Source organism: Pseudochaenichthys georgianus, chromosome 9 (genome assembly GCF_902827115.2).
Source record: "Pseudochaenichthys georgianus chromosome 9, fPseGeo1.2, whole genome shotgun sequence".
Lineage (NCBI taxonomy): Eukaryota > Metazoa > Chordata > Actinopteri > Perciformes > Channichthyidae > Pseudochaenichthys > Pseudochaenichthys georgianus.
Window position 1 is genome coordinate 39886328 of NC_047511.1, and position 14830 is coordinate 39901157.

At 40.3% G+C, this 14830-nt stretch overlaps 2 protein-coding genes across 3 annotated transcripts in view; both read right to left on the reverse strand.

Annotated features, from left to right (window-relative positions):
- Positions 1–4709, reverse strand: part of bin3 (bridging integrator 3) — a 37982-nt gene extending 33273 nt beyond the window's left edge. Inside the window, exon 1 of the mRNA XM_034090370.2 lies at positions 4591–4709. Within this exon, the coding sequence (XP_033946261.1) occupies positions 4591–4598 (8 nt within the window). The 5' untranslated portion in view covers positions 4599–4709. The remainder of the gene's footprint in view (positions 1–4590) is intronic.
- Positions 4710–8305: 3596 nt separating this feature from the next.
- On the reverse strand, positions 8306–14008 carry egr3 (early growth response 3). 2 transcript variants are annotated; one of them, XM_034092055.1, is made up of 2 exons: positions 13530–14008; positions 8306–10973 (listed from the first exon to the last, which is right to left on the reverse strand). In XM_034092055.1, exons 1-2 carry the CDS (start codon positions 13681–13683, stop codon positions 9895–9897), a joined length of 1233 nt encoding a protein of 410 aa, XP_033947946.1. In that variant the 5' UTR covers positions 13684–14008; the 3' UTR covers positions 8306–9894. The 2 variants fall into 2 exon arrangements, with proteins under 2 accessions (XP_033947946.1, XP_033947947.1); XM_034092056.1 differs by lacking the exon at positions 13530–14008 and adding an exon at positions 11254–11313.
- Positions 14009–14830: the final 822 nt, after the last annotated feature.

The window sequence follows — 14830 nt, forward strand, 5'->3', positions numbered from 1 at the left end:
ATTTTTCTTTTTGTATTACTTTTAATATAGTATATTGTTGGAGAAGCCTGTGACCTAAGATTTTCAACGACATAATTACTCTGTAGCTATGTTAGTTTGACAATAAAGAACCTTGACATTTTTTAAATGTCAGGACAAAATTCATTTTGTAACTAACAATTTCCCAACGTGTTTTGCCTCAGAACCTAGGCAAGCCGTTGTAACCGTACAAACAGGGCACTGAAAGAAAGTACAACAGACCCATATGTGAAACCTTCAGTAAACCGAGTGATGGACACAGATAGAGATGTCCCGATCCGATCACGTGGGATTATTTTATTTAATGTTTCAAAACAAAAATGACCATGTTCACGTCTTAAAGTCATCCTGAGGCCTTCGTTTTGGTTTAAAATGACACAACATCATGTATGTGTTGCTTTCTTTTGGGCTTGTTTTCATAGACCTGGGGGGTATACTGCGAAGCAGGATTTTCGCTTAGCCGGCTAAATTCAGGGAAAACTCCGGCTTTCCGGTCATCCGAAGCTGGTTCTCTTTTTAGCAGGCTAGATCTCCATGGTAATATATGCTAAGCAGCTAACCTGGTCGGGACCAGGTTAGGTTGCAGGCTAAGAGCTCAACTCCGTGAAAGCACCGCCTGCTGACCAATCAGAGCTCAGTGTGCGGAGTTTAAAGCGATCAAGTCATATTACAGGAGAAAGGAAATACAGAAAAGCTGCCGTCGCAGGAAAGACGGCCGGCAAAAATCACCGACTGTGTGAACGTGAACATTAATAGAATATCACCTCCCATCTTCAGAGCAATCTGACTATTATAACATTAGCGTTAAGAAAGCTTACTTAAATATCGGCCACAACATAAGTAACCGGATCAGAGTACATTAAGTACAGTCCGCGGCATATCACGTCATAATGTATCACATATCTCCTTATCTGAGTCAGCTGAGCCGTATCTGGCCGTGCAACACTCACAGCGTCACATACTGTATGCAGAAGTATTATTTTAAGCAACACATAAGTTGACAAAACACTCGAGACAAATGTAATTGAAGTCAGATCGTGTTTTAGACGGGGCAGTGATATCATAAACCTGTTAATGTACGCATTCAAACACTTTTTCTTTTTCCAGCTGTATTCACCTTGCAGGTGCAGCTATGTGGCTTTTATCCTGGATAAAGTGTTTAAGTCATGGATGTTTAAAGTTTAACTTCTTCATTTTTGACTAGTATTAAAGTTCACTTTTCATTCAGGAAGTATGACGCTGCGCTGTCAGTACGCTTCTCCATGTTTGTGATTGGTCGAATGCTCCAGATACCACCCCTTTCATGTGAACGCGCACCTAACTAGATAGGACACGGCTGGCTTGAGCGATCCACTTGATAACCAGCGTCGTAGGACCGTTTAGCGAGAGCGCGTATGTTTTGGATTAGGCCAACCGGCTAACTCAAACATATCCAGGTTAGGTTGAACCAGCTTCGCAGTATAGGCCCCTGGTTGCTTATTTCTCTCAAATCTGGCAACAGAGTGGGCGCAGTGTCTAATAGTAGCAGTAAGCTAACGAGAGGCTACGTTCAGCTGGTGACTCGGGAGTCGGGACAGAGAAAATGTCAGGAGTTTGGAAGTATTATAAAATTGAAAGCGAAGGCAGTGTAACAGCCAGATGCAATGTTTGCAAGGCGGAGGTTCCGCATGGTGGAAAGAACAGAGCTACGTTCAACACGACCAATCTAATACACTACCTGAGAAACAAACACCAACAACAACACGACGAGTACACAGCGGCCACTCAGGTATCGGCACTGAAACAACAGACACTTTCAGAGACTTTTAAAAGGAAAGAGAAGCTGCCCCAGAACAGTGAAAAGGCCAACACAATAACAGCCAAGATAGCTGAATTCATCGCGTTGGATGACCAGCCGTTATCTGTTCCTTTTTTTCTCTTAAGGCCCTGATACACCAAGCAGTCACCAGAGGACTCGCCGACGCCAGCTCTTGCGTCGCCGTGTTCTCCTGTGTTTTGGCCATGTGTCGCACGGGAACACACCGCAAAGACTTCAGTGCGTGAGTGGCAATAACTCTCCTTACCAGCAGGCGGCGGTCGTGTGTATTCGTCATTCAAAATAGGCAACAACCGGAAGACAGAGAAGAAGAACAGACTGCGTGATATAAACAACAACAAATAGCGTGTGCGTTCCATTTTCCCTCTCGTCCATCTAAAACATGTTTCGTGCGGCACTGGAGCTATCAGCCATTGCAGTGTTACTTGTGGAAGACATTCTCAAGCAACAGTCTCTCAAGAAGCGGAAGACCAGGTCTTCGTTTGCGTCATTCCAGATCGCCATGATGAGATGAAAATGAATATCAGTCTGTGTGTGCCTTCTTAAATCGTTTGTTTACTTCCCTCACTTCCGTTTCGCTTCTCATGCACTGATTCGCTAGCTGAACAGCCAATCAGAGTGATGGTTTGGTCCGACTGCCTGACCTGATGCATGGCCGATTCAACATGTTGAATCGGCCATGCATCGGGTCAGGCAGTCCAAATAAGGCGTGTCACGGCCGCCAGTGTGGGACACACCAAATTGAGTTTGGGGCGACAAGACACGCTTCGTCTTCCGACTTACGAAAACGGCCGAAATCGGCCTGATGTGTCAGACTTTACAGCAGACAACACATCTTGCTGAACTCATGGGGAACTGTTTCCCAGTAACAGAAAACTAAACTTGGCAAGGAAAGTTGTTAAAAATATCAAGACGACACAAATGCCTATGAAAGAAAATACAATGTCATATTGTTGATATGTTTACTGAGAACAAAACACAAATAGAGTACATACAACTACATATTTAGACTATAGCTATTATTACAAAGACATAATTAGAGACTACGTGGAGAAAATGGTAGCCAAATTCTCAGAGTAAACATTTTCATAAGCAAAAACCTGCTGGAAATAGTGATGATGTAAAGCTAATTATATATCATAGAGATGTTATTTGAATACACATATTAACATGTCTGAGAAGAGAATCAGAAATGCACAAAGCATGTTCTGTTGTGGACGAATACTTTAGTTCTTGTTGCCATTTGGCTTAAAATCTGATAACAGTCTTGTTTGCTGTTGTTTACTTTCTGAGGGACATCACCAGCTGTATGGAAGAACTCCGATGACAAGATGCAGATTCAGCTAGTATGTGTACAGCTTATCCGTTCAGACTACGTCATAAGACCAACTGTTCGCAACACCTCTCTTCATTCAGTGAACTCCGCTCCACAATCATCTGGCTCCATAGAAAATAACAAAGCACTACAAGGACTAAAAACGTACAAGTCAGTCACCGTTAATTAATAAGAACGACGTGGTCAACATTTTCATATTCCTTGCATTTGGGTTATTTTCAATAATCTGCCAATTATTCTCTCATTTAAGGAAAAATTGGTGTGAACTGTCCATCACAACAAACTGGTTACATAATGAAATTGATTATCAAGTCCCTATTCGCAAAACTATATTAATTTCACTCTCATACAACTACAAAGTAACATATTATCCATCTTGGGAAGCCAGATTCCAAAGTCTGAGCATTTTTATTAGAGACATTACTATAAATGGACAACAACATATTTGCCAAATGATTGTTTGTGAGCCTAATACAGAATAAAATCAACTGATTGTGTCAGCTACACAAAAGACAAGATCTGCAAACACCTGTGTCGATTTTAAACCTGACATTTAAAAGCATACCTATAACTTGCCAGCAGTAGCTACTGTATCATCAGACTTGTGAATTGGTAGTCTAAAGTTAAGGTGAATGTTGAAAAGCGTCCCCAAATACTAAGAAACAACGTAAACATGTCAACATAGGTGGCCAAGAGCCATGCTTGTAAACATTAAGGGTATCAATACACTGACTTAACGATACCCACCTACCTACTAGGAACAACTCGGCATTAGAGAAGAGTAAAACCAAAGTAAGTTAACATAACATCTCAATGATACTGAACATACTGCATCCCCAAAGGCTAACGTTAGCTAGCCAGTTGACCAGTAATGTCCAAGTCTCTTTAAATGGCTTCAGTGTTGACCCTGTTGACCTAACTCTTTGCTAACTTCACATTGAGTTTCCATGTTATGCTAATTACAAACCTGTTCGTTTTAACTGTCAACAAGCAGCTGTAAAGTCAGAAAGAAGCGTTAATAATGCTGTTTAGATAACGTGAGGTTAAACTGCTTGCTAACGTTTCAGCAACAAAGTAGCAACGTTACTGTAGCGAACGAACAAGTAAGCTAGTTATACGACTTTATCATAACATACTTCTGTTTAGCTTGACTGTTTACAACAAATACTGCTTTGCTAGCACCTGTTTAACGATACAGACGCTGCTTTTCCCATTTTAACTCTTTTATTGTCTTTCTAAAAAGGTTTTATTCATGAGTTTAACAAGCTAAAGCTAACTCCTGCTCTACTGTAACGTCAATGTTTGTGTATTGCTACCAGGAAGTAGCCGGAGCCCGGTATACGAGACACTATTAATGTATCCTTTCTAGTTTACACTTTAATTTAATATGCTAAAATAACGATTTAGTCAACATACGTACCAGCTCATTTTGAGTGAACTTTTATTCCAGTTTCATTGGGTGGTTTTAATATCTTCCGAGCTACTCATCCCTTTCTAGCAGTCAACAGTCGAGCTTTAAACAGGAAGTACGGAGCTTAGCCGATTCTGTTTCCTCTCAAGAAGTTTTATGGCAGAAAAATAAATATTAACCATATTAGGTGGAAGAAGTACTTAGATCTTGTACTTGAGTAAACGTAGATATATACCAAAGTGTAGGAATACTATGTTACAAGAAAAAGTCCTGTATTCAAAATGTTAACCAAGTAAAAGTACAAAAGTATTGGCATCTAAATGTAGTTAAAGTAGGCTACTAAAAGTACTATATTATAGGTACTAAAAGTACTTTAAGTACAGAACGGCCAATTTCTGTATAATATCATATGGTTTGATTATAATTATTGATGTATTGATGTGTATATCAAGCTTGTAAAGGTGGGGCTATTTTGTATTATTGTATTTACTGCTGGGCAGCATGTGAATTTAATCCAGGTGTAACTAGTCTTATCTTATTTTATTTTATTTATCATTAATACATATCTGCAAAGTCACTAAAGGTACTACATAAATGTAGTTGAGTAAATATACAATATTTACCTCTGAGTTGTAGTTAAGTACAGTACTTGAGTGAATGTACTTAGTTAGGCCTACTTTAAACCACTGAATGTAATAAAGTACACTTACTCAAGTACTGTACTGAAGTACAATTTTGAGGTACTTCACTTGTGTATTTTAACGTTATGCTACTTTACTACTTTGGAGATATATATTAATAATACAGAATATAAATCAACTAATACATCATTATGTATTATTATAGAAGCTACCCAGCTTCAAGTCATTAAAATGTTCTTCTCCTTTACGAAGTGCAACATTGACACTATTGTACAATAACGTTTTATTTTTAAATCTGAAATGGGCCATACTGGATAATTAATACTTTTACTTTGTGTACCTGTAGTATATTTTGATGCCAATAATGTTGTACTTTTAGTTGAGTACACATTTGAATGTTGGAGTTTTGCTCGTAACAGAGTATTTTTACACTTTAGTATTGATACTTTTATCAGATCAGATCTGTTCGGTATGTGCGTGCACGAAGCGACCCATGAAAACTGAAGGCAAGTGATATTTTTCTTTATTCAAGTACTTACATAGAAATAACAAAACAGTTGCATTACAACAAACTGAAGTGCCAAGTAAACAGGGGAGCACATCTCCCCATCACAAGGATATAGTAAAATTCATTTCAATATTCAGCTCATCATAAAATGACCTTATTATAAGGTAATAAAAACATGAAATAGGCTAAAGACATCAACAACATTTTAAACAAGACCCCTTGTTTTCTTGAGAAAAAAAAGCCAACAGAACAGTTATCCCAGTGTGTGTTTTCAATTGTCCGTCTTGAATTGTTGTTATCCCGTTTCACCAAATGTGAATTATTTTCATGCATAATAAAGAAATGAGCACCACCCACCGCATCGTAGGGCAGCACTTTGGAACATTTCCGTGCACATGCAAACATGAGGATATACTGTAATGAAAAGGAAAACACAACAGAAAACAGTGAGTAGCGACTCCACCTGAACACCATAGTGTCACTGTTGAAGACCACACAATCCCTGAAGCCACCCTGTTGTCCATAAGATGACACGAGTAGCCTATATCTACACACATGATGGAAATCTCTTAAAAAGATGAGTATTTTTTTTTAAATCTTGTAATTATTAATTGTCACGAATGAGCCCAAGCCTATTGCCGTGCCCAAGGCCAACTGCACGGAGACTAAATCAAACAGTTAAACACAAACATTAGCACAAGGCTGCCTTCAACTGCAAGCAGACTGAGGTCACATTTATGATTTGTTTCTCCTGTGGAGTTCTCATCTCATATTGTTTTTGATCAGCCAACCCTGCAACCCAGTTTGGCACAAAGATGGCTGCAGATGTTGGCTCAGATCCAACATGGAGCAGAGAACGAGGATGAGGCAAATTCCAATTTCAGAGCGTTTCAGCCGCCCACTTTTGGACAGTAAAACATGAAAAAAGCATAATATAAATTATTCTTAGAGAAGCATTATTAAGAGGGGGTTGTTTCTACAGCATTCACACATTACACAGAGTTATTGTTCAGCAGAACACGGTGCAGTCTGTATTGTTCAACCACCAAGCTATATTCAAGGAGTGGGATGGAGGGGGGATCATATACTTTTTTACAAAACCTTTCTGTCCATTATAAAAGTGTCACCAAACAAAAGTGACAAACACAGTGAGAGGATATGAACGATGAAATATTGAGTTTGCAAAGTGGTAATTACATGGCTTCATTTAGATGTGGAAATGGTTTGGTGTAGTCTCCACCTTACCCTGCATCATTCCTCAACACAAAGCAACACATAAAGACAGTTTTCTCTCAGAGGAGGCCACATCCTATATATTATAGTTAAAAACACCCATTCTCACCAGCAGTGTCAAATCAAGAGCACACAAGAGCAACATTTTTGGTCAAATAAATCAAAAAAGATTCAAGGTCTATCATGAACAATGTCTAACATCAAATTATTCCAGATAAACATTTCGTATTTCCTATCAACTCGTGTACGTTCTATATATATATTTATTTGAGTTAACTCCACGAGGCTGTCTGCTACACGATGTTTACATTAGAGTCCCATTGCAAGATTTCGGCAAATCCACAAGTAATATTTAGTCACAATGTTTAATAAGAATCAAACATAAGAAATGTTGTGTAATGTGGAATAAATTATATTTTCAGTTTGGTAGTTTGGGATTTCAGTTGAGTTAAGCTGAGAAAAGTTTGGTTTGCCATCCATGCAAAACAATTATTTTTCATAATACAAAACTATCGATTTACATTTAGATGTTACAGGGTGCATGGACTTTTAAACTACTTGAAAAAGTGCAAGGAGCTCTGTTCATTTATCCATGTAGATGAGTTGAGGCTCTCCGAGGCCACATTAATTGGAAAAGAAGTGGAAAGTTGCCAGGAAGCTCAGCAGTGAAACTGGTTGTTCCAGGAGGGGAGAACATGGCCTTCTGTGTGCCCTGTGTTCTCTTGGGCATTGCTTCCTGAACCCTTCCTCTGGCCTTTGCATCTATCAGTCGATATTCTCTTTAAGTCTGATTGCCGTGTCTACTGACTGGGATAATATGTTTTTTTTTTTCAAGCTTGGAATAGGGCATACACTTTTTTAGTAGTTAGAGAGCACAACTAATAACCAGAAATATTGTTGGTCCAAGTAGGACTCATTAGAAACTATATTAAAACATGGATAACCTTATTATAGCAACTCACATTTTTAATCCAATGGGCCAAATCGCATTTTTGGACTGCCAAAAAAGCCATATTTTTAAGAGAAAGGGAATATGCTTTTCTAAGCATATAGAATGTATTCATTGTTGTAAATATCATTATAATAAAAATGTTAAGATCCCATAGAAGCTCACAGAGGAGATAAGCTTACACAACATGTTTCATAGCACAATGGAATAGTTATTATTTCAAATCAGGACAAATTAACAATCAGAGACGGACCAATATTGGCATTGCCCTATAATGGATTTGGTCATTTAGTCTTCTGTCCATCTGAGAGAAACCAGTGTTTGCTCAGAAATTAGGAAGATGTGTTAATTGAAATAACTGATTGCTACTATAATGGAGATAAACAAAATGTAAAAAGTCTTTCTGTTTATTCAAAGAACACATTAGTGCTTCCTTAAACCACTTACAAATGCTATTATTGTTTTTTTTCTTTCATGGAAGATAATACACCATATTTGGCACTATTGCAGTGCTCTAAAATGTTTTTGAAATAACCTATGACAACAAAATATTCCGTATTATAACTACATTACTAAAAGCTTTAAGACACATTCCCACACGCATTCAGTCAATTGAGAGTTCTTGTTTATGCAGTCATTTGTATTTACATAGTGTGCATGAAGGCATGCACATATATGCACAATTTAATACTGAGTTATGGTGACATTTGAGTACAAAACTGAAAATTCTACTGTATAGCTACCTGCATACATGTGTGTATACTGTACAAAAACAACAAGTCCCTAAGTCACAACTCAGTCTCTCTGTATTAAAAAGATGTAAACATGGATATGGACATTTCCCCTTACATATGCTGGTCAGATTTAGGTGATTTATACCAAGTAGTCTTTTTTACACCGTGAATCCTTCATTCCTCTTTGCTTTGATATACTGCTGGTTTACAACCCAGTGTTATTTATTTAAATAGTTCAGTCTGTCTAACTGTGCTCTTGGTTCATCTGATTTACGGGTTGGTGGCACATGTAATGAATATATTGCATATAATTGCAGAACTCAAGAAAAATGAACAGTATTGGTGAGCTTTTAAAAAAGAAATGATATCTGGTAACGCCACATAAAGCCACCGTATAAAAAAAAGGCAACACAAATACACAGTGTCTCTCAGTGACTACAAATAAATAAAGTATTGGCAGAGGCATTGATTGCTGCAGGCATGTTTGTTTTATAAGTACAAGTAACAAGACAAGACATCGGTTTGCTTTGTGTAACCCATTCAGTCATTATGGAGACCAATTTGTGCAGGTACATCTATTTGAATCTGATCTTCCCGTTAAATCAACACGTGTGCGAAGCTGATATCACTGTTATGTTTGGCAGATGTCAGGCACAATAATACAAAAACAAGGTTGGCTGTGTCACCACAATACATTTGGCACATTTTGAGAAAACAACATTCAAATAGAAAATAAAAAAACACGACACCTCAACAAAATACAACAAAAAGACCGTCAAGTGCCACTAATAAGGTATCCATGACAGTACACAAATATAACCAATTGCACTTTTTTAAAACAGCCTAATAAAATAAATGCATACATCCCAGACAACTCACCCTTTAAATAAGCTCCATTTAATTTAGTTTTTTGACCCTTGGCTTCCTTTCAATTTAGAAATTCTCAGTAAAATTGACAAAAGTGTATCCAGCCCACAAACCTATGAAGTGACCTTGTGGACAGCATGTGCCAAGGGGCCCTTCTTTGTGTTACAGTAGCTGAAAGAGAAGGGTGTAGCAGCCGTTCTCCTTTGTTTCTTAAACTAAAAGTCATCCATCTCAAAATAGAAGGAACTATGGAAATAAGAGCGGGGGATGTAAAAGAGAGTAAAAGAGTCACCTATTTATCTCATAGCGGACGTGATCCCGTCTTCCCAAGTCTCTTTATGGGGCATGGTGAGGGTCCAGTCCAAGTGTGTGTAGTGACGGTCATGACGTTCCCCCTGTCGGCCCCCCACAGGAGCTGGGGGGCGAGCTGTGGCTCCCAGCCACCCCACTGCTCTTATCAGCCGGCTTCTTGTCCTTCTGTTTCAGGTGCACCTTTGAGTGTCTCTTTCTCTCGTCACTCCTGGCAAACTTGCGTCCACAGAACTCACAGGAGAAGGGCTTCTCGCCGGTGTGTGTGCGGATGTGTGTGGTCAGGTGGTCGCTCCGGCTGAAGGAGCGCATGCATATTCGGCACTGGAAGGGTTTGTGACCTGTGTGGATGCGAAGGTGACGTGTGAGCTCGTCTGAGCGCGAGAAGCGTCTGTCACAGTTCTCCGCCGGGCAGGCGTGCGGCCGCTCGTGGACAGGGGTCTTGCTGGGACGGTTGGGGTACTTCCGAGGTCGTATGGGTTTGAGGGTGAGAGTCTGTGGGGGTGGGTGGTGCTGAGGAGGGTGCTGTTGCCCCCCGTGGAAACCTGGGTGCATCTGCTGCTTATCTTTGAACGCCCTGATGGTCTCCAGGGGTGTGATGGGAGGAGGGTTGACTCGGATGGGGTCCATGCTCTGGAAGGGCTTGTGCTCCATCACGCCAACATCCCCCTGATGGTGGAAAAGGTTGTAGTCGGGGATCATGGAGAAAAGGCTGCCATCCATGGAGGCTTTGGATGTGGAGTGGTAGTCATTGCCCGGGTAGGCGAGTCCGCTGCTGGTGGCCGGGCTGTGGTGGAAGGAGACCTGGTCCTGGTACAGGTCGCCGCAGGTGGAGTAGGCAGGCAGCGGAGGACCGTACACCTGATCCATGTCTGACGTCTGTCCGCCCATGCTGGCTGCGGAGGACGATGTCTGCGACGTGACCGTGCCGGGTGATGGAGAGACGCCCAGGATCCCCGCGCTGACAAGACTGATGATGTTGTTATCAGAGCACCACCCGGAGCCCCCGAGGCCCCCTGACGGAGGAGTGTCAAAGGCAAACTTCCCCAGATAGGTGACAGTCTGCCCGCTGCGGTTGGACTGGAAGCTGGATCCATACTGAATCTCTGCGGATGCTTTCTCGCCTCCCATGCCCAGGTCCATGATGTTATCTAGACAAAAGCACAAACACAGACATAATGAATACATCATCCATATTGTTGCACATACAAGAATTTAAAAAAGCTGAAAAGAAAAGCTTTCAAGAGCTGATAATGTGGCAAAAGTTGTTAAATAAAGTCTAGAAAATTCACTTTGTGAAGATATGTGATCTTGAAGAATCCGGTTTTTCCAAAATTCAGCTTTTTTGCATTTCTCTGTAATAGTGTGCCAACAAATGAAAAATAAAAGAAGTCCACTGGAGTTCATAAAGAAATGTGAGCGCTGTCAGACCTGTAAGTTAAGTGAGTGACTGCTGCATGTGAGACAGTGTCTCTCTCTCTCTCAGATCCCACAAGCCCTCATAAATCAAGACCTAAACACCCCCTTTGATCCAGTCATTGTGTCCCTGAGGAGGACAGCCAAACTGAATGGCAAGATCTGATTTCTTTACAGCAGGGAGGATTATAAGGGAGACGCCACATCTATCACGCTCAAGGATTCAAAACACATTTGCAGCATCTGCACATAACGGGGTAAAACATTTTAAGTGTTTCCAATCCAATCTCGGCATTAGTGAGCTTAACAACATTTCCCCAAATTTCCCTGATATTTTAATTGTACAGAATCTTACACTTCACACATTTAACTTATTCCAAAGATGCCATAAAAACCATCACAGATGTGCTTAATGGGGATTCATGTATGTGCTGATCGTGCTCTCAGGGCTTTAATGTGAGACGTTTAAAATGAAATCTTTCTTTCACACAAGTTAAAATAGACATCTCTTTTCATTTGCAGAGAATGATACACAGGAGTGTTTAAATATTCCCTCCCAGTAATTACCACCCGCTGGAATTTGGCTAAAGGCAGATCATAATTGAGCAAACAAAAGCTAAATTACTTATAGCACAATGGCATTGAGACACGAGGTGAATATGGACAATGACACTTGTGGCATATTTTTTTTAGGGGGGGGGGGCTTGGAATTGGAAAGCAAGCCTGAGTTGATATTAAAGCATTAAACTTTAATAATTGGTCTTTAGGAGGTTATTTGAACTGTGGGATTTATTTTGAGAGAATAAGAGGCATACAATAATTCATCACTATTTCTTATTAGGCGGCGTTGAGGAGCAAAGTAAACAGCTGCTTCACTGGAAATATTACACATGGAACTCTAAAAAGAAATTATTGTTATTTGCACAAAAATATTAAATCTGCAAAAAAATCATATATATTACATTTTGAGTGTATAACGTGAATTTCATCAAGATGACTCATATTTAACAGAGCAACACACACCTGCACTGAAACATATTCAGCTTAATTTGTTTCAATATTTCCTGTCAGAGGTCACTACAATTAAACATAAATAAACATTGTATTGCCTTGTTAATAGAGAAATGTCATATGTTGCAAGTATGTCTCCTGTATTTAATTTACTTATTTAAAAATAAACGAGGTATACTATTTATAAGACCTGGCGCTGGGATAATTAAAAACGCACACTTCTTACAGTAGGTAAATAAGGGGGTTCATTACGGGGTAATTTAAAAATAAGGGGTTGTTTTAAATCGTGAAAAAAAACGTGAGAATAAAAATGTTTCATGCAAAGTTCGACAGGGCAAATGTAAATTGCGGTCAGTGCATCACGGTGATCCTCGCCACGCCAGGATACTAAAGATGTATATTTGGTGCAGCATTGACCCATCACCTCCGAAGGTGAGCCTGTACAATTAGTGATTGATTTAATGCCAACACTGAGCCGAACCTAAAGTCATCTTTGGAGGCGTCTGAATTAATCAGAAATAAACCTTAATCTGGATTTAGCACCAAATAAATCAATATATTCGGCCTCGCAATTTAGTGACTAAGTGGGTTCAGGGGGCCCTGTGTCTAAACATTTTATATAGGGAAAAGCAGCCACACACGCCTACTGAAATCCAATCCGTGTCATGTTAATAGAGTTGTGAATGAAAGGCATTCTCCTAAATAGCTGACCCATCTTTGCGGGTGGATGTTAGATTAATGAATCAGTGGCATTTTGCAGTTTAACCACAGAAATGTATTCACTCCGAGAGTTGAGATTTCAGTTTCAGTCAGGAGTCGATTGCGTTTTGAGTACTTTGCGTATAACAGCCTGTTTTCCACAGCCCTTCATTAGACATTTCCTCAAACACTCCTCAGCTTTGGCAAATTAAAATCACTATACACGTGTAGATTTTTACAAGTATAATGTTTTAGCATTTGGTTTTTTAAAAGTTTTGATTTCAGAACCTTTTTTATGTTGCGTGAGAGACATTTCGGCTACGGACAATGATACACATAAAAGGAAACGTAACAATTATGACATGCCTGACCAGAGAGTCAGTCACATTAAAGGTGTATCTAATTCGTAGAGCCCGGTGTTACACCTGACCCCGAGAAAAAGTATTGAGTACGGGAGTCTGTGCGCAACAGCCAGAGCGCAAACAGGTGCTCCGAGACCCAAGACAACTGTTGCCTTACGCATCGCAGTTTGAACCACTTTTATCAAAACACTCATACACGGAAAAGTAAAAAAATCTTACCTGTATTCATCTGTGAATAGTGGTTAATAGATTCCGTACTGGTGAAAATATTCATAGACGTCGGGATGTCCTCTTCTGGGTAGAGACTGTCAGGGATCGTGTTTATTAAACTGCTCATCGTAAGAGGGAGCTTCTCCGCTAGTTTCCCTGTCATAGCAGTTATAGTCAGTCCGACATTTATAAAAAGGACAACTCGCAGGTATCCAAGTAGTTACTCAGAAAAAAAAACACAGCGGGTGTTCTCAAAAGTGGAAAACACAGGTGTGGATCAGAGAAAAAAGAGGAGAGGAGCAGGGATGGATCCTGTTGCTGTATCCAAGTATCCCGCGGAGGACGAGCAGCGCCGGGTATCTCCTCCTGTGTGATCACAGGCTACTGTTGTTATTAATCTGATCACTGTGGAAGCTGATGGGCTGCTTGTGGGGGAATGTGAAGTCTGTGAATCAATGGAGGAGGTGGTGGTGGTGTTGGTTGCACAAGAGCAGCTCTACTTGCTCTATTGGAGCTGGATAGGGGACTCCAGTCTGCCTGTATTAAATAGGGGGATGGAACATTTGCGTGACGTAGATGACCAAATATGGACAGAGCGCCCAGCACCCATGCTCTCCGCGCGTCAGGCTGTGGAAACTACAGTGGAGGCAAAAGGCTCCGATAGATAGCGAGCCACAGAAGTTTACCAAATCTTCACTGCTGCTCCAGATGCGTCCCTCTCCGGGACGATTCTCCTCTGTTCCTGTCCTTGTGGAAAACATTAGAGGGATTCAACAGCTGTTATCTGTATTATTATCAGGCATTATGATGTCCATTGTGGACTATCACGCACACTGGGAGCTTTTTATGCAGCTGTGTGTGTGCGAGTGAGAGACAGTGTGTGAGATGGAGAGACAGAGAAAGAGGCTGTAGTCGTAAAGAATTAAAATACTTATTAAAGGCCTTATACTGTTTGTTCATACACATATTGAAATATTTCTATGTGTTGGCCTTTCTTTTAAATACGTTTTGCCCAAATAAACCTAAAGAAAAATAATTTGTTATACGCTAATATGCTTTTTTGTTGCTTTTAGTGAATGCTCAAACTGTCCCATCCTACTATCCGTCCTGTATTGCAGAACAACTGTTGGAAACCGTCTTCTTCAAGCAGCAACACTTAACAAAGACAGTAATTGACGGAGTTAATCGCTTGTAAATATTGCAAGCAGCGCACTGTAAATCCGAAGGCTTGCTTTGACTTGAAGCCAAAGTGACCGCTTTAGTGGAACTCCAAATAAGGGCAGTGTCCGGCCCCGCCCCTTTCTGTCTGT